Below are 19,369 nucleotides of genomic sequence, written 5' to 3'. Positions count from 1 at the left end.
TCTGATGTTGACCGGATGGGCTAGGGGGCGTTTATAATTCCGTGGGCAGCGTTATACCAATCATCTAATGTGGGTCAAATGTTGATAATAGCAGTTAGTATCGAAGAGGGTAACGTTACACGCTGAAACTCACCCCAGTCTCCGCGCGCCGTTGGGCGATCATCGTCGAGTTGAAATCTTATCATTATGGGATGTAAATTTACCCGGTCCATCTCCAGCTTGTATAATGGTATATACGTCCAAATCATGTTGTTTATAGAGTTATTGGCAATCGATCACTGTGTAGTGTGACGAGCCAGAGTCGCGGGACCTATAGCGAGCGCCGGAAGTACTACGGTCGTCTAGGACAACCTCTATTCAACATCCTGTTTGGCGATTGCGCCGATCGGCCACCAGATGGCGCTCCGTCCTGAACCGCCAGAGAGCTCAGTGGGTCCTGCTGGTGGATCTCAGGCCAGCGGAGGGACATTATGAATCCGATCGCAGATTTTTGAAATATTGATATAAGGACGCTGTACAGCGTCCCCCGGCAACTTTAGCATGGCCAGCAAAGACGTGAAAAGACGTGTCCCGGCACTCAAAGTGTTAAACTAAATAGTTCACTGAGGCGTTGTCTTAACGTTATCTAGCAGTAGCTACAGATAGCTCCTGATATCAATGTCTTATAACTAGGGATGGGTACCTTTCACATTTAAACCGATACCTGTGAATCGATACCGGTACCCAACGGTACCTTTTTTGGTACTTTAGTCTCAAAATTTTTTATTTACCTACCTCAGTCGTGAAAAAAATATCCAAACTTCAAATAACTACAATTTCGACAGTTTTCGGCTTGCCATTGCTCCGACTGCTTTGTTGTTGAATCAAGTCAAATCCTAGGTAAGCATATATTGTGCGTGTGAACGTTGACATGAAAAGAAAAAAGTAAACAAAAATATCTCACTTGATTCGATACTCGGTAGTACCGACGTGTTTCGGTTCGGTACCTCAAAAGTACCGAATTCGGTACCCATCCCTACTTATAACACTGATTCGATTCGAGCTGAGGGCATGTTGAATGTGATCAATAGGGTCCAGCTGCAGCTCCGGAGAATCCTGGCCGTAGCTGGAGGCTACTCGAGTACACACAGACAGTGGAGCTGTTTGCAGATAGCGAGCATTTTGACTTGTTGCGTGGTGGCGATGTCTTGCAGATAATACAACTACAAGTATGATTATATAATATATATATTTTATAAAAAAAATAAAAAATAAAATATAAAATTGTTATATTTTTTAATCAAAAACGATCGATATCGGATCAGTATCGACCGATATGGCTCAAGACGATCGGTGATCGGTATCAAAAAACGTGATCGGGGCATCCCTAGCATATACTGAGAGGCCAGACAGAAACCTCCGGTTGTGAATGGCCGTACATTGAGATTTGCCGCTGACTTTAGCGATTACACAGCTAAACGTCGAAGAGCATTCGCAGGAGCTATGGATCTGGCACGAGAGCGTGGGGGTGGAGGTATATCTGCTATTCCCAGCAACGCTAAAGGTGAAGACGGGTCGGGGAGAGGTATCGTGCAACCGGCTTTTCAAGTGGCCATCCTAGGTGGAGGAATACATCCGAAGAAGCGGCGCGGTCGCTCCGACGGGGGGAGCGGACAGGCCGCGGTGGAGCATGCGCCGAGCGACGGGCAATGAGGAGCTGGAGCGGGTACCTGAGGCGGGCTTCATGCGTGGCCTGCTAACAGGCTAGCTATCCAGGCTAGCGGCCCTATAGTAGCGGAGCTGATTCCACATGTGGGCGGCTAGCATGCAAGCTAACCAAGCTATCGTCCCCACTGCACGTGTGCTCTTAGCACAACGGCTAGCTAGCCGGCCCAGCATTATGGTAAACAAGTTCGACTGCGGCTTCCTCAATCCTCAAGACGGTAATACCCGTCTTCTCTATACGGTACTGTTTCAATCACGAACATGATTACGGACTAATTTAATGTAATTCAGACGCCCTATACTCTTATCAGTTTTTTCATTATTATTTATCTCTTGCCCTTTTTATCATCCAACACTTGAACTATCCAGTAAACGGCACAAGGATTGTTACGTTTGTTTATTGTCTTTATTCGGCTCTAACCGGGCGGGATGAAGATCACAATCTTCACTCAAACAGACTGAATATGCTTATGATCCGTCCATTCGAGGGGGTTGTTCCCCTTTGCAAAGAACTATATGCGGGTGGCAGGTCGAGGCTATCTTACCGCAGCGGACAATGTTGTGCATTTAACTCTCTTTCTTATCATAACAGCTGCCGCCGACGCTGCACTGCCTCAACGTTGACAGCACGGTAATGATCGGGGTTTGTTTCCACAATGGTGTTATTTCGACATGTGTTAAGAGTACATCGCTTTAATCAAGTTCAGTTCGGACGAACTATGTTTCATGTGCCTTTATCGTATGCATAATGTTCTATGCACTGAAATCTATATAGACATAGATTGATACTCTGTTGAGAAACGGGGGATTCCCCATATTCCTAATTTGTTACAATATACAATTCTGGTTAGAATGGTAAAGTTACATAATGTGGTCCTGGTTGCTGTGACCCGGTCACAGTGCCAAGTGATGTTTGATCGACATCGGGGGGGGGGGGGGGGGGAGAGACAGGTTTTTTTGTTTTTTTTATTTCTTTTTGCTCGCTCTATTGTACGTCTACTCTCGCCCAACAGGACCTTAGCGTGGGGTTGTGTATATATTGTGGTGCTCTACTTCGGGGGAATCACGTTCAATCATACTGCAACCTGGTTGAACTATGGCTAACCTAAACATCTTGATCTGGAATTCAGGGGGGCTTAATATCCATCACAAACGCACAAGTGTACTTACATGGATGAAAAGACAAGAGGTCGATGTGACTTTGCTGAGTGAAACGTATCTTTTAAAGGCTGACAGTGCTAAACTTGCAAACAAATTTTATCATAATATAAGCTCCTCCTCTTTTAGCACTAGATCCCGGGGAGTAGCCAGTGGCTAAGCGGAAGCTGAATATTAAACTATTAGACGTGGTCTGATGCTGAAGGACGAATCACTATAGCGAAAATGGAATACACTAACAGGAAAATTGCTCTTATAGCTGCATATGCCCCTTATGTGTATGACGCACAATTCTATACTGCACTCACTACAGAGATGCTGAAACTACCTGAGTACTCATTAATAGTGGGTGCTGATTTCAATGCCATGTGGGATCCATTGATTGATAAATCCGGAGATGCTGTAACCCACGATCAGAAGCAAGCTTCCACGGCCTTACGTGGCTGGTCTAAACCCAACCTCGCGAGACTACTCGTTCTTCTCCGCGAGACATAAAACTTTCTCCAGAATTGATTATGTCTTCTCCTCCCCTAGGCTATTTGATAGTTTTGACGTTGACTTGAAGCCCATTGCACTGTCAGACCACAAATACATCCTCCTTAAGGGTTCACTCAGCAAAATGACGTCTCGTGCCCCTAGATGGCGCTTTAACTCAACACTGCAGAAGAACGAGGAATTCAATCTACAATTTAAGGAGAAGCTCATTGAATTTGTGCAGTTTAATGCTGGATCGGTACAGGACCCCAGAACTTTGTGGAATGCGGTTATGGGGTTTATTAGGAGTAATACCACGCTATTTGCCTCCAATCTCCGCAAGGGGCGTCTCTCCAAGTTATTGGAATTGGAAGAGCTGCATAAAACAATGATGTCTTCTATGCAGAGCAAATATTCTAACCGATTGAGGCTCCAAATTAAAGTGGTGAAAAAGGAGATAAACTCCATTTTTAAGACAACAGTCTGAATTTCAAATGCACAGAACAAGACAACACTATTACTTTCATGGCTCTAGACCAAGTCACCTACTGGCTATGAGGATACGGGCCAGCGATCAATTTGTGGATATTCCTGCCATTAAGAACCAACAGGGGGAGATAACCACCAACCCCAACAAAATCAATGATACATTTCGCTCATTTTATTCCAACCTGTACGAGTCGGAAGTGATCTTTGATCACGCCAAGCTGGAGGACTATCTTAGTCAAATTAACCTACCACAAATTTCAGAGGAGGACGCAAAGCGGTTAGCTGAACCTATCACACTAGAGGAACTCAGGGAAGCAATTGCGGACATGCAGCGGGGCAAGGCTCCTGGTTAGGACGGCATTCCACCGGAACTCTATACTGCGTTTTGGGAGATACTTGGTCCCTTATTACTTTCAATGATTTTACACTCAGTCGAGGAGGGCAATTTTTCCAGGGATATTAATATGGCAATTATATCTATTCTACTCAAAAAAGATAAGGACCCCACTGAATGTGGCAGCTATAGACCCTTAAGTCTCCTCGGAGCCGATCTCAAGCTATATGCTAAGGTGCTAGCCATCCAACTTCAAAAGCATATGACGTTTCTGGTTAACCCCGATCAGACTGGCTTTATAAGAGGCCGACTGGTCACGGATAATATCAGACGGTTACTACACGTGATTGACGCCAGTAAGGATGTTGCAACCCCTACGGCCGTCATGTCCTTAGACGCGATGAAGGCCTTTGACAGACTGGAGTGGTCGTATTTATGGGCAGTACTAGGAAGGATGGGATTGGGCGAGGGTTTCATTCATATGATCAAAGTTCTCTACACAGGCCCATCTGCCATGATCTTGACAGGGAAGCTTTGCTCACCACTATTCGCTGTGTCGCGCTCTTCTAGACAGGGTTGTCCTCTTAGCCCAGGACTCTTTGCTCTTTCACTCGAACCTCTAGCTCACTACATAAGACAATCCCGGGTTAAATCCCCTGTCTTAACTATTGATATCCGTGCCTGTACTGAGTTTTTAAGTTTTGCCCACCTATCAAGGTCGTCTTTGATTTTGTTTTGGATTTTTGTGTAATTGTGCTTCACCGTTTGTCTTATGGTGGGGAATATTTCCACTCCCAAGCATCTAAAATGTTTTACTGTAGGTATCTCTCCTGGGAGGGTTATATCTTTTTTTGCAGGGGTGTTAAGTGGAAGGAAAGCCGACTTCGGCCAATTTATCTTAAATCCTGATAAATCACCAAAGTTCTCAATCAACTTGAGCAGATGAGGCAATGTGGTTTTGCATGAACAATATTACGTCGTCCGCATATAAACTAATTTTATGTTGTGTGCCCTTGATTACGATTGGTTCTATGGATTGGGATTGTCTTATATATTGTGCTAAAGGCTGTAATGATAGATCGAATAGTCCGGGACTAAGAGGGCAACCCTGTCTGGCTGAGCGTGATACCGGAAAGATTTTGGAGATGATTGTACCTGTTGTAATCATGGCCGATGGGTCTTTGTATAATACTTTAATCATATCAATGAATCCTTTTCCTAACCCCATCCTTTCTAATACTGCCCATAGATACGACCATTCCAGCCTGTCAAAGGCTTTCATAGCATCCAGGGACAGCATCGCCTTAGGTATGGTGTCGTCCTTGTCGGCATCTAGTACGTGCAGTATTCGTCTTATGTTATCAGTGATCAGGCGGCCTCTTATGAAGCCAGTTTGGTCCGGATGAACTAAAGACGTCATATGCTTTTGTAATCTGATGGCTAATACCTTAGAGTACAGTTTGATATCGGTTCCGAGGAGGCTTAAAGGTCTATAACTACCGCACTCGGTGGGTTCTTTGTCTTTTTTAAGGAGGACTGTTATGAGTGCAATATTGTCATTCTTATGGAAGTTCCCCTCCTTGACTGAGTATAAGATCATATTTAGTAATAAGGGTCCAATTATGTCCCAACAAGAAAGGTACATTTCTGGTGGGATACCGTCTCTTCCAGGAGCCTTACCACTTTGCATTTCGGATATGGCCTTCTTGAGTTCCTCTAGTGTGATCGGTGTTTCTAACTGTTTAGCGTCATCCTCTGAAAGTTTAGGGAGAATAATTTGATTAAGATATGTGTCCATTTTGCTTTGATCGAAGGTCGTTTCTGATTTATATAAGTCGGAGTAGAATTCTTTGAATGTATCGTTTATTTTTTCAGGGTCTGTTTCAAGTACTTGTTGTGCTCTAATGGTAGTTATATCTGCAAATTTTGCATTAATTCTTAATCGCATGGCTAATAGGTGACTAGGTTTAGAACCTTGGGAGTACTGCTGTTGTCTTGTGCTGCGTATTTGTATTTCCGATTGTTGTCTGTATATGGCATTGATCTCTATTTTTAGTACGTTAACTTGATTTTCTAGTCGAGTTGAGTTGTTGTATTTTAAAGAATTAAATAACGTTGAGTAAAGCGTTTCCAGCTCAGCCAGTTTTGTGCATTGATTCTTGCGCATTTTGGAGGAAAAGCTATCAGTGAAATCTTTGATCATTCCCTTTACCGACATCCATATTATTCTGGGGTCTTGCACCGAGTTTGCATTCTCCTGTAGGAATACGATAAGAGCTTCTTTGAGTTGTGTAATGAATTCCTTGTTATTAAGCAGCATCGAGTTAAATCGCCATCTTGGGGCTCGGGAAGATAGTATACCAAATGTTCCTTTTAGAAGTAAATAACAGTGATCTGATAGTGCGTTGGGTATCATTTCCACTTCATAATTATCAAATAGTCTCGGGGATGCAAAGACATAATCTATTCTGGATAATGTGTTATGTCTCGCAGATCGACAAGAGTACTTTCGGGTTGTGGGATTAAGTGATCGCCATAAGTTATTTACACCTGTAATCTTCGACCAATCCTTTAATGCATTAGATGAATTATTTTGTTCGCTGGAAAAGGCGAGGTAAGATTTGTCCATCCTTGGATTCCAAATGGCATTAAAATCCGCACCTATTATAAATGAGTAATCGGGAATGTCTAACATTGCATTGGTTAGTGTAGTGAAGAAACCCTCTTCGTACAAATTTGGGGCATATACCGCTACCAACGCTATTTTCCTGTTCTTGTGTACAATCTTAGCTATAGTTATCCGACCTTCTACATCAGACCATACTCCCTTTAATTCAATATTCAACTTACGTTTAACGACTATGGCTACACCCCGAGTTCTCGTACCAATAGAAGAGTGACTAATATTATGATATGTGTTGTCCGCTAACTTATCTATGTCTTTCTCTAGAATGTGCGTTTCGCTTAGCAGAGCAATGTCCACCTGTTCTTTTTTCATCAGTGTGAGCACGCTTTTGCGTTTGAGTTGGTTATTTATTCCCCCGGTGTTCCAGATCATTATATTCAAACTAGCCATAATCTATACATGTTGTAGTGTAGTTTTTGGTAATGCTTCTGGAGTGCGAGGCAACAATAGATATACATCCAACTAGTGAGGTCCCGTTGAGAGCCGAGCTTAAAAACATACATATATACAAATAAAAATCCCCTTCCCTCCCCTCCCACCGAGAGTCGTACTGGATTGTGTTCCATGAACACAACCTTTGCGTATGACTCCCTCCCTTAAACCACCGGATATCCCAGAATGATCCAATTATCCTTAACATTCCTATGTATACCATAGGATCTAACACTCTAAATTCTACCATAAGTAGAATGTCAACTGTGGCTTGGCCACTTTCCTGTTAAATAAAAATTTAAATAAGATAAAACTAAAAATAAAGACCAAAAATAAGCTTCAATTATCATGCCCTAATCACTTTTATATGAACTTGTGTAATTTATAATAACCCATGAATAATATGGAGGTATTGAACTGAAAAGAGAACCTCAATAAATCAGAGAAAACAGAAGAAAAAAAAACAAGTAAAAAGGAAGAGAACATTAACTTAGATCTTAAAAGAGCTTTGCTATGCTTAAACATCTAAAGTATAAATTGGAGAAGTAGTGGAAATATTTCCAATTAATAAAAAGCAGTTTTTAAATACGTATATGCAGCATTTCCCCTGGCCAGGGGTGGGCGGTGATACGTTGTGAAGAATGTTATTCCAGCCGGCCGCTGCTGTGATGGTTCTGTGGTTCTGCAGCTAGATGCTGTTGGTTATTCCCCCGAAGGGCTTCTGGTAGTATGTCTGGCCACGTATTGCTGTTATTCCAGAATGTTCCCTATATCAAAGAATGTTTTAGATGTTCTAGATTATTCCAATATGTCGTTTTTACAGTGTTTGAATGTTCCAGTATGTTCTGGAGTGTTGTTAGAATTCCATACTCTTAAAATAAGGATCGCTTCAACGCCATGTTCATCTTCTCTGTATCGTTCCAATTTTGAATCCAATATGTCCGCAATAATAGAAGCCCAACGGGGAAAACATTCAATAACTCTGAGCTCGTAGGTCTCTCTGTCCCAAATCATCGGTTCATTAAAGTTTATACTATATGGTGTCCATGCATAACAGAGATTAAAAGGCCATTTATACACTATCCTGCGTGTTGTGCTGCCATGTATTTGGCTGCATCTTCAGGCGAGTTGAGGAAAACCCTTGCTCCTTGTTTATCGACGATGCGAAGTATTGCAGGGTATATTAATAGGGGTCTGTATTTCTCCAGATAGAGTTGAGACATCACCGTCTTGAACTTGGCTCGCAGGTCCACTACCTCACGACAATAATCTTCAAAACAGTGTATCGATATATCCTTGTATTTCAGATTGCCTTTCATCCTGCGAGTTTCACGAATAATCATTTCTTTTATTCTGACTTGGCGCAGGGTAACCAATATCACTCTGGGTCTAACGTTATTGTCACTGGATCGGGTCCCCAATCTGTAGCACTGCTCCACCTCGGGTACTTTAGGAAGGATCGCTGGTCCCAAGATTTTCTGTAATTCTGTCGCAAACTCTTCAGGGTGTGCGCAGCTCACCGACTCATCCAGACCGACTATACGAATATTCAGCTTGCGTCTTTGATATTCCATCTTGAATATTTTGGCTTTCTGTTCTTCATTGATTCGCTTAAGCTCCATCGTTATATCGTTGAGCTCCGTATTGAGTTCTTTGTAGTTTCCCTTCATCTCAGCAGTTAGGTTAACGTTGATATCATCTACGTCTTTGTAGATCCGAACGAAATTTTGTTGGTGGACTTCCAGACCTGTTTCCAGTGCCGCGGTGCGCTTAATATGTGCTTCGGCGTCCACTCTTAGCGCTTCTATTTTGCATTCGATAGATTCTTTGATAGCATCTACTTTTTGGGTTATTGTCTTCTCCATTGTCTCCATTGTCTTCTCCATTTTTTTCGTTTCATTTTTCATTTCCCGGATGATATATTCGGTGTCTGCGGAGGTATTTGTAGGGGTTGAACTTGAAGCGGCCACTATCACGTCTATATTCTCTGCTATTTGCCGCACGTATCCTGCTTCCATAGGCGAGTCCTCTGCGACTGGTTTTGCACTCGTTTTGTCTCTCTTTGGTGACATCTCGATTCTTTTGGTCAATATAGTTAGTTGATAATCTCAGTTGATATATGCGTCAAGTTTTAAACGCATTGATGGTTTATAAATATGTTTTTAAAACGGAAAAAAAAATAACGGGTGAGCAGCTGTGTCACATGCGACTTACTCCATTCTAACGTTAAACATCCAGATAAGTTATGTCCGAAGGTATGGATTCTCACCTATCTTGATGTTATTTATTTGGAGATTTCCACTGCACGTGCCTTGGGTGTTAATGAAGCCAATATCGCAGTCTGGTGGGCTGTGGTGGAAAAACTAAAAGAACGCATATGACTCTGGAAATTGAGTACTGAATAGAGTATTATGTGGATTTCTCACGTTGGGGTCCGGGGGCGAGGGGGGGACGAGCGAATATTCATGTATGTTGGTGGTTATGATGTTATTTGTATTTTTGTTTGATTTATTATTTTTCATTCAATGTTGATCCTATGTATATTTTCTGACCCCCTTCTGATCTGGGTCTGGTGATCGTGGGCTCTGGCTGGGGGGGCCGCGGTTCGGGGTCTCTGCGGGTCGAGGCACTAAAGATGCATGGTGCTTTGGCTCGCGGGGGGGCCGGGCTGGTGGCTTGCGGTTGCCGGGCCTGGAGGTGGAGGGGGCTCGGTAAGCACTTTTTATAGTACATATTTTATTTTATTATACTTTTACTTTGTGACAACTTTATTGTCTAATCATTGTTGTGTTAGTTTATGTTCTTGGATGTCTTTTATGTATTATTGTTATTATTGTGTTGTGAGTTGTGTTGTTTCGTGTTTGAAAATTGAAAATAAAAAAGATTTGGTAAAAAGAAGAAAAAAAAAGGCTGGGGCTTAAGAGGTTAAAGGACATCCCATTGAAAGAAATTACATTTGAGTTTTTTTCTGATTTATTTTAAGCAAATTATTATTTTGTATTATTTAATTATTATGTAAGGGATAATGTATAGCCTACGAGGTCATTGTCGCAAAATAATTGACCGACACGGAGTTTAAAATACCGAGGCGCCGCGCCGAGGTGTTTTAAACGTAGTGAAGGTCAATTATTTTGCGACAATGACCGAGTAGGCTATACATTATCCCGCTTATTACATGGCTAACTTACTAACAATATACCTAATTCATTTGACAAATCGCAGTTGTTCTGTGGCTCTGTCAGCCCAAATAAAGTGATTATTATTATCGCGGGCAGCCTCTGGCTCCGCTGTCAGTGCAGCGCTATACATTATCCCGCTTATTACATGGCTAACTTACTAACAATATACCTAATTCACTTGACAAATCGCAGTTCTGTGGCTCTGTCAGCCCAAATAAAGTCATTATTATTATCGCGGGCAGCCTCTGTGTTCTGGCTCCGCTGTGTTCTGGGTCCGCTCGTCGCTCCGCCCCGTCATCGCCGGCACGGCAGTGTCTAATTGCACTGAAACAGTGTGTCAGTGGGCTTGATTGCGAACAGCTGCGCTCTGCGGTCATTATTGAAAAATCTGCGGTCATTATTGAAAAATAATGACCGCAGTCGGGGGGCTATTGACCAATCACAAGCAAGCATTTCGGCGAATGTGAAAACGCCATGTAATAATATTATTTATTTTTTTAATCTTTTCCCCCCTCCTTTTTTCCGATTTGTCTCCCATCCCACTGTTAGTCGTTATGCCAATTCCCAACCCCCTTCCTGGTTGTTGCGCACCCCCCCCCTACTGTTGGTCCGAGAGGCCGGAGACTGTCGCATGCTTCCCTCCGACGCATGTGCAGCCAGCCGGCAGCCAGCCTGGCAGCGCAGATTCTCACTGGGAGAGTGTAACGTGTGGAAGGTCGCACTACCTCTCTCCAGATCCTACCCTCGCTGTGCAGGCGCCCCGACCGAACTGTAGGGGTTACTGTCCACAACGCCCAGGACCCACCCACGGCTTCCCTCCCCCTAACTCAGCCAAACGAGTTAGTATAGCGATCAGCCCAAGCCAAGGCAATGCTGACTCTCCGGGAGTTGAGACTGCAGCCTCTTGCATTGGTGACGAGCACAATCTCCGCTGAGAGAAAACGGTGCTTTTTCAATGTATGTGATGTATAGATTGGGGAGAGATGACCACAGCTAAAACGGTGGTAACGAAATGTGCATGGTTCGCTTTAGAAAACGGTGATAGAAGAAGAGGCAGTAGCCAGCACTGCAGAATGTTTAGCAGCCAGCCCAATGTTTTGAACACAGATAAGAGTGTACTGTAGGCCCAGAGCGAGGGAGAGGGGTTTATTTTAATGCAACAGTGAATGAAACGTTTAATGTGTGAAAGGTTAGCAGTTGTCATGACAACACGTCGCATGACAACCAGAAGGCGGGGCCGTCGTTGCGACGACGAACATCTATAAGTCGAACAGTGTTTCCGGGTGTTGAGCAGACTAAAATCTGACTGAGACTAAGAGGGAAGGAACCAGGAGAGACTCTTCCTCCTCCACCACGGAGGGGGGGGGAGGGAGAATGCCACGACATCATTAGCTTCGGCTAACACGAGGAGGGTTCAGGCTAACGACTAGGCCTGACCACTATTGGACTGAATAACAAAAGGACAATCTGAACACACCGAAAGATCATTAGAATAGACTCTTCAAGGACGATACAATTTGATAACATCTGATAACATCTGATTATGAGGTTCTGTTTATAGCAATAAAACAACGCTTCTCCTCATAAGGTATTTCACGGTGTCGGAGTGTCGAATTCTTACGCAAGTGGAGAATTCTTATGGTTTATGGATTGCACTAACGGGGGGGAGATAAGGATCTTATCTACCAGTATCGGAGACGTCAGGACCATTAAAAGTACACAACACAGAGGAATTGGATGGAGGGCCAAACAGACGAAGACGTGATACTGGCCAGTTTGATCAGAATCTTACAACCACCTGACTGCCCCCTAATTATTATTTAGTTATTGCACTGCACTGGCAGTTTAACTGCATTGAACTGCACTGGCACTGTTATTATAGTTAGTTAAAAACATAATTTTGCATTTTCTTGGTTAAATCCACAAAAAAATGTTTTAAATAAAAAATCTGAAAACAGGACAATTAAAAACAGAAAAATCCGAAAACAGGAAAATTTTAATCCGAAAACAGGAAAAGACAAAACGGATTTCATAGGGCCCTACTTATACTAGCTCTGGATAGTTAGCCACAAACTCAAGCTCCTGGGGGGGGGGGGGGGGGTAACATCAACTCAAGCGACACTAGCAAACGGAACAAGCTGCTGAGGAAGGCTAGCTCTGTCAAACTGGTCAAACTAGAGCACGCTGTCAAACTGGTCAAACTAGAGGTGGTGGCAGAGAGGAGGATAAGGATAAAGCTGGAGACTCCCTAAAAACGTGGTAACTTGTGTATAACCCACATATAAGCTTTGTATATATGTATTGCATACAAAGCTCGTCATAGAGCTAATGGTACCAACTTTTACTAAACCTTTTTTAGTGAATTCCATGAATACTAGGGCATATCAGTGTCTTTCTTTACCTTGCCTCCTCCGATGCCCATGCCACAATTGTTGAGCTTCAGCTCCTGCAGTGAGTGGCAGGCGGTACTCTTCAGAAGCTTCTCGATGCCCTTGACCCCATCAGGCCCGAAGGCGTTGTCGCTGAGGTCCAGAATGCTCAGCCTGGCGCCTGCAGTCACCAGAGCAGCACCCAAGGAATTCTACACGACACAAGGAGAGACGTAGACAGCTTTATCGTCAATGTACACAAGGCAATTGACACGTTTCAAACCTCGCTCCCTGTAACTGAGGGGTACAATTCCCTGACTGTATTGTTAGATATGATATTTAATACCACTACCTCATGTACTTTAACTTCTGGCCACCCAGTACAAGATATAAGTATGATGAACACTTTCCCACCTGATGAAACGAATCCACACAAATGTACCAAATCGAGGGTTTAATACAGCAAAGGGTGTATACAACGATCACTTAATTACATTTATGAATTGAAATATGGAATATGCACTTTTATGGCAAATGAGTATTCGTAGGTAAATCAACATTGAATGTCCAATCTCTGGTTGCGCAGGGAGTAAGTATACAACCTGGAATATTTAGGAAACGATAGCGATGGTACTTGAATGATTATAGCTGGATACACTAAGGGGGGGGGGGGGGTGTCCCGCTGGTTGTAAGACAGTAGGAGGGGGGGGTTAGAGAAGCCGCTGGCGGTATCCCATCTGGCCGACGGTGTCTTGGGAGAATCCAAAGTCTTGGACACGGTGCCCACAGAACCTCGGGCCGCAGACGAATACAGCTGGACCCTCTGTGGAACGGTATCTGCCGGTCCACAACGGAGAGACGTGAGGCGACCTCACGTGTAGAGCGCCGTCTCACCTGGAGTCCTCTCCGGGGGGTAATTCCAACACTCAGCAGTGTTGGCCTTTATCCATGGAATAATCAAAGCACACAAAGCATAATCCAAGCCGTGGAAGGCTCGCCGTCGCCCGGGTAGAGTAATCCAATATACAGGTCCAGTCGCTCTTGGCCCGGAGCTCCTCGGATGCAATCACCACTAGGGGTCTGACCAGCCTGGTTAAGCGTCCAGATAACGTCAGGAACGATGGGGGTACTGATAACTGTAGAACTCTAACCGAACGGTGCACCATACATAAATAGACTATTATTAGCTTAATAGAATACGTCCAACTCGACGGTATGGTGCCAAACTATGACCATTCAACTATTAATCTACACGATATCTCAATGCCTATTCTGGGCCAAGTAGGCCTTACTACACCACACGTGCGTCGTGGGGAGGCTTTTGCGTCTGTCACTCTGTTGGAGGGTAAAGAACTGGACTAAAAGAAAGTTCTACTTTACTGGCGCCATATATATGCGCTATGAACAAATAGTACCATTCGTATTTCGCCCGACATATTACTGCGCGGAACCGGGGGTTGCCTCGACATGTTAGGCGGCACGATTGAACTTGGACCTAGGGGTATGGCAACCTGGCGCCAGGTTCTCGTCCAATGGTAGAATGAAACTATTATGGGCTGTTTAGTAGAAACGGGGATATTCAATGCATATTGTACAAGGAATATACAGGGGATATCAAACGATATACAAATACAATTAAATATATATATATAAATAAATATACATATTCGGTTTAATCTGATCCTTCACAACACTCCCGTAATCCTCCAATTACAACTGTTGCTTCTAGGTAAGTATTAAGTAAGTAAATAAGTTTTAAAAAATTGTATAGCACTTTTCACAGAGAACTCACAAAGTGCTTTACATACAACAGAAATAAAATATAAAATATAAAAATTCAAAAGCAAGAACCATTCAAGTTAGGGATGCCCCGATCAGGTGCAGGTCACCGACTTGATGTGTGTCGAGGTGCATGGTCTGATCAAAATGTACCCCAAGGTTCCTGAGGTTGGGGCTCACATTTCTTTCGAGGGACCCAAGGCAACAAGCCACCCTGGATGCAACGCCATCAGAGGCCAACATTAGAATTTTTAAATGTCCCGTTTCTTGCTATTCCTTTCACTATTTGGGCAACTTTACACAATTCCTGTGAGTCGATGGAACACATCTGTAAAGTTATTTTTCAAAGAAATTCATTGTTTTGTATTTCTAATCAAGTACTTTAAAGCAGCATTTTTCCACTTCAAGATTTCAAGCTGTTTTGGGCTGGGCTCCGCCCATAAGCGCTTTGAGTCCACACAGCGGGATACATGTATACGAGAGAGAGCGAGAGAGAACGAGGGAGAGAGAGGATACATCGCTCCGTGCGCGCGTGTCTGTGTGAGTGGCTCGACTGCGATTGTGTGTAAAATGCTGCAGGTGGACCGTGGAGAGAGAGGGAGAGAGAGAGCGAGGATACATCGCTCCGTGCGCGTGTCTGTGTGAGCGGCTCGACTGCGATTGTGTGTAAAATGCTGCAGGTGGACCGTTTTTCTTCACAGTTACAGATAAAGATTAGGCTACACTAATATTATAGTATTAAAACTGATGAGTTATATTCATTAAAGAAAGTTGATTTAATTTGTTTTTAAAAAGACTCATTTAATCAGATTAATCACTCTATTCAAATTGAGGATTTAGTTTGAGGATATTTATTAATATTTAAAAAAATTTAAAATTCTATTTTTTTATTATTAAAAACTAAGGTTCGAATGTCCATTAGAAAAACCCTGACGAAGTTCGAATCACAAAAATAGGCCTCGGGGACCACCCCCCACACACACGGCTATGTGTGTGTGCCCTTGCCCCATGATCAAGCTTTCCACAAAGTTTGCCCATGTTACGTGAATTCCTTCTGTAAAGTATGCACCTTTTTGTTATAGGAATAGGCCACATATTAACAAAAGTTATTCAGCTGTCCTTTGGGTCATGAACAACCTTTCCACAAAAACTGTGAATCCATTTGGAAGTTATGCATCTTTTCTGTGATAGGTCACTCCCATTGCCACACCCCTTTTAGCCAATTGGCATGAACAAACAAACTAACGAACACACACACACACACACTACCTCCATGCAAAAATTGTGTAGTGGGTGGGGAATTTTGTGGACCAACCGACTGACAAGAGTGACCTAAGCTATAGAGCTGCTGGCCACAGTTAAAAACAAATGTGCGCTGAATGTAGAAGAAGCAGCGTCTCACCAAAGCAGGAGGGATCTCAGAGCGCAGACGGCCAGTGAACATGTCACTCCAGTAACAGCACTGAGAGAGAGAAGAGATTAGAGGTTAAACACAAATTACAATTAAATTTGTATACTGTACACACATTTCACACCCATTATCCTGCAGTCCAATATGATGAACATCAAATTGATTATCTAACATATGACTTTACAGATATCATGATATACAGTATGTATCATTATTGAAAAAAGTCCCATCTGAATATCGTGATATTTTGTACTACCCAATACTACAACCTAAGAGCCATTTGTAACATATCAGATGTCAATGAAAGCCACTTGATTTTCTGCTTTTTTAATTTTTATTATTATTATTAATAGAGAAAATTAATTATATATACCGGTAAATTATTTGTGTCCAATCAATGACCCCAACCTAATGGTCTAAGTGTCTATACTGTTCAGGAAAATGTATAGATAGGAAATCAGTATCAACCTAATGGTCTATGTCTCTATACTGTTCAGTAAAATGAAAAGATCAGAACTCAGTATCAGATGTATAGAACGTTTAACTTCCAATCAGTATCAGCAGTGGAAAAAGTGGCATCAATGAATCTCTACAAACTCTTTTTATCTCAAGTGGCCTACAGTACTATAAATGCATACATATTTAGCAGGGGTGGGAAAATAATTTGATACAGCAATATATTTGCAATGTTTTGTGTGCTAATATTCAGTGTGTTTCCCTTAGGATTTTTTTCAGGGGGGGTGTTAAGCCCCCCAAAACTACTAATGTTGTTGCGGGGCGCGCGTGTCACAGATACGTGGTATACTATATTTATTTACAACACATAAATTTATTTACAATTATACATACAGTAGTGACAACACACATGAACTATTTACAATACAGGGAGGCACATACAACACTCAGTAAGAAGCATTTTGTATGAAAGAATTCTGTACTTCTGTATGACAACTATTAAAGAAAATTGAAAAACTTGAAACTATTTACAACCAGTGTCAGAGTGAGCGCACTCAAGTTGTTCGGAAATTCTGAGGGCTCAGAGTGCACACTGGACGCTCTGACCAAAGAGTCAGTTTATCAGAGCGGAGCAGATTTTCAGAGTGAATTTATTAACTCACCTTAACTAGGGCCCTATGAAATCCGATTTATCTTTTCCTGTTTTCGGATATGAATTTTCCTGTTTTCGGATTTATCTGTTTTTAATTGTCCTGTTTTCGGATATCTCTGATTTTAAATTTTTTCCTTTGGATTTAACCAAAAAGAAAAATACAAAATTATGTTTTTAACTAACTTTAATAACAGTACATCTGCAAACAGTGCCAGTGTAGTTCAATGTTCAGTGCCAGTTCAGTTGGTAGGGGAAACACTAAATATTATATTGATACGGTCGGTGACAGCAACTATGAATGAAAAATGTATTTAACTTTATTATTAGATCAAACAGATGATGTAAATATATTTGTATTCGTTTTAAACTTTATAAGTTTTCTGTTTGGGGACATAATTTATAGTTGAAAACATTTCATAAATCGCAATATATCATGACTAGTATCGTGGGGCGTCTGGTGATTCCCACCCCATATATTTAGTAAAACTGGACCCTGACAGATTCAGATCTCTAACCCTTGCAGTCATGGCCGCCTAGTTATAGTTGAAAGTGGGGGTGCAAAATTTTGTTGTATTTTTTTTTTTTTTTACCTTTTTTTTTTTTTGCAAGGTGTGGTTTGGAGGGGGTCCGGCACGACCCCCTCCACGGCAGATTTTTTAACATTTAATGAACACCTGTATGTGCAATTTCCTGCAATATAGAGCCTTCAATCTTGACCAAAATAAAGCTGCTCTTTTCACTATAAAACTCAGTTTATATTGCAGTATGATAGCTATAATAATAATAACTTCACTGCGAGGGCTCTTTTAGCTAACGCTAGCTAGGCACGTATGATAGCCAATTACTATTATAATAATAATAATAATAACTTTCCCATCCTCCCAAAGCCCCTCCGGCCCGTTCACATCCGCAGCGCAGTACCAACAACAACAACAACTAATTGACGCTATCAATAGCCCCAGTGAGCGCGGCGGCTGAATGAATGAATGAAAACTTTATTTAACAGATTGCAGAATGGGTACAATACAGTACGGCTCAATACACACAATTGTTAAGGCGATGCAGACCAGAGAAAGACGTTTGTCTTGTTTACATCAGGGTCCATGTTAAGCCCTTTCGTGACTGTGCTGCACCGAGTGAATCCACAGTCACTTGCTCCTCAATGGGAAACCAACCTAGATTTACCATGAAGGACTGGTTCTGGCCGAACCGTTCGTTATACAAGTATCACAGAGACATTACAAAGGTGCTCACAGTTGCACGAGGGGTTCGCACAGAGATACGGGATGGTTTGAAAGCTCGGCGTTGCTAATAAATATTTTTAATATTTTTTTATAAACTGCTCAAAGCGGCATTATTTCCGCCGTTGGGTGATCACAGCGCCTGCGCACCATGACCATCCCGTATCTCTGGATTCACTCGGTGCAGCGCAGCAGCGCCGAGGCTCACCATACGAGAAATATTCAGTTTCAATCTGTTTGCGCATTTAGTATACAGTCACAGTGTTCGACTTACATGATGATTTGCTCCATTTTGATGTAAACGCCGAAGAATAATCCAGTCACAATGTTATCCAATATCCAGCCTGAATTTTTCAAGAGCTTTCGAAAAAGCCGCCTCCCCCAACATGTCGTATACGTCATGCCGACGAACCGTGGCCAGTGGGCACTGGATCAAACCATTAAAGTGGGGGGTCACACAATCTTTGGAAACTTAAAAACTTGCTATTAAGTGTCATTGCGTATTATTAATTTGATTGAAATTACTTAGTTATGCTTAGATTTATATATGGGGGGGGGGGGGGGTATATCATATTTTTCATATGATCAAAAAGTGGGGGAGCAAAACCAGCGTTTGCCCCCCCATGTTCAATAGTCGTAGAGCACCCGCTTCCCGTGCTCTATTGCGCAGGCGTCTATGCTTGCAGTGGTCATTCAGGACATGCTAGGTGGACAATAGCTGAGACTAGGTCTATAACGGGGCACAACCAACCCCAATGAACCCTCACCCCTTAATGCTAAAAAGAAAAGAAGATGTGCTGGGATGCATTCCACACCTTGAGGTCACTCTTGGTCTCTAGGGCCTTAGCGATGGCCTGTGCCGCCTCCACACCGACTGTGTTCCCCTCCAACCTCAGGGCCTGTAACCCCTCAAAGTCCTGGATGTCCTTCACTATCTCCTCCACTGGACAGAGGGAGCATGGAGAATATGGAGAGGGGGAGGCACATACAACATGGTTTACTATG

At 42.7% G+C, this 19,369-nt stretch overlaps 1 protein-coding gene across 2 annotated transcripts in view; it reads right to left on the bottom strand.

Annotated features, from left to right (window-relative positions):
* The window catches only part of LOC311240798 (ran GTPase-activating protein 1-like), a 57,458-nt gene that overhangs the window by 34,092 nt on the left and 3,997 nt on the right, over positions 1-19,369 (bottom strand). For both annotated transcript variants that reach the window (XM_084329384.1, XM_084329383.1), the window contains exons 3-5: positions 19,180-19,307; positions 16,007-16,066; positions 12,858-13,037 (exon numbers count right to left, since the gene is read on the bottom strand). In XM_084329384.1, the coding sequence (XP_084185510.1) occupies positions 12,858-13,037; positions 16,007-16,066; positions 19,180-19,307 (368 nt within the window). The remainder of the gene's footprint in view (positions 1-12,857; positions 13,038-16,006; positions 16,067-19,179; positions 19,308-19,369) is intronic.

The sequence above is a fragment of the Notolepis coatsorum genome (genome assembly GCF_963971535.1).
Source record: "Notolepis coatsorum genome assembly, chromosome: 14".
Taxonomy (NCBI): domain Eukaryota; kingdom Metazoa; phylum Chordata; class Actinopteri; order Aulopiformes; family Paralepididae; genus Notolepis; species Notolepis coatsorum.
The sequence above is the reverse complement of the archived record's forward strand: the minus strand, read 5'-3'. Positions and strand labels throughout refer to the sequence as shown.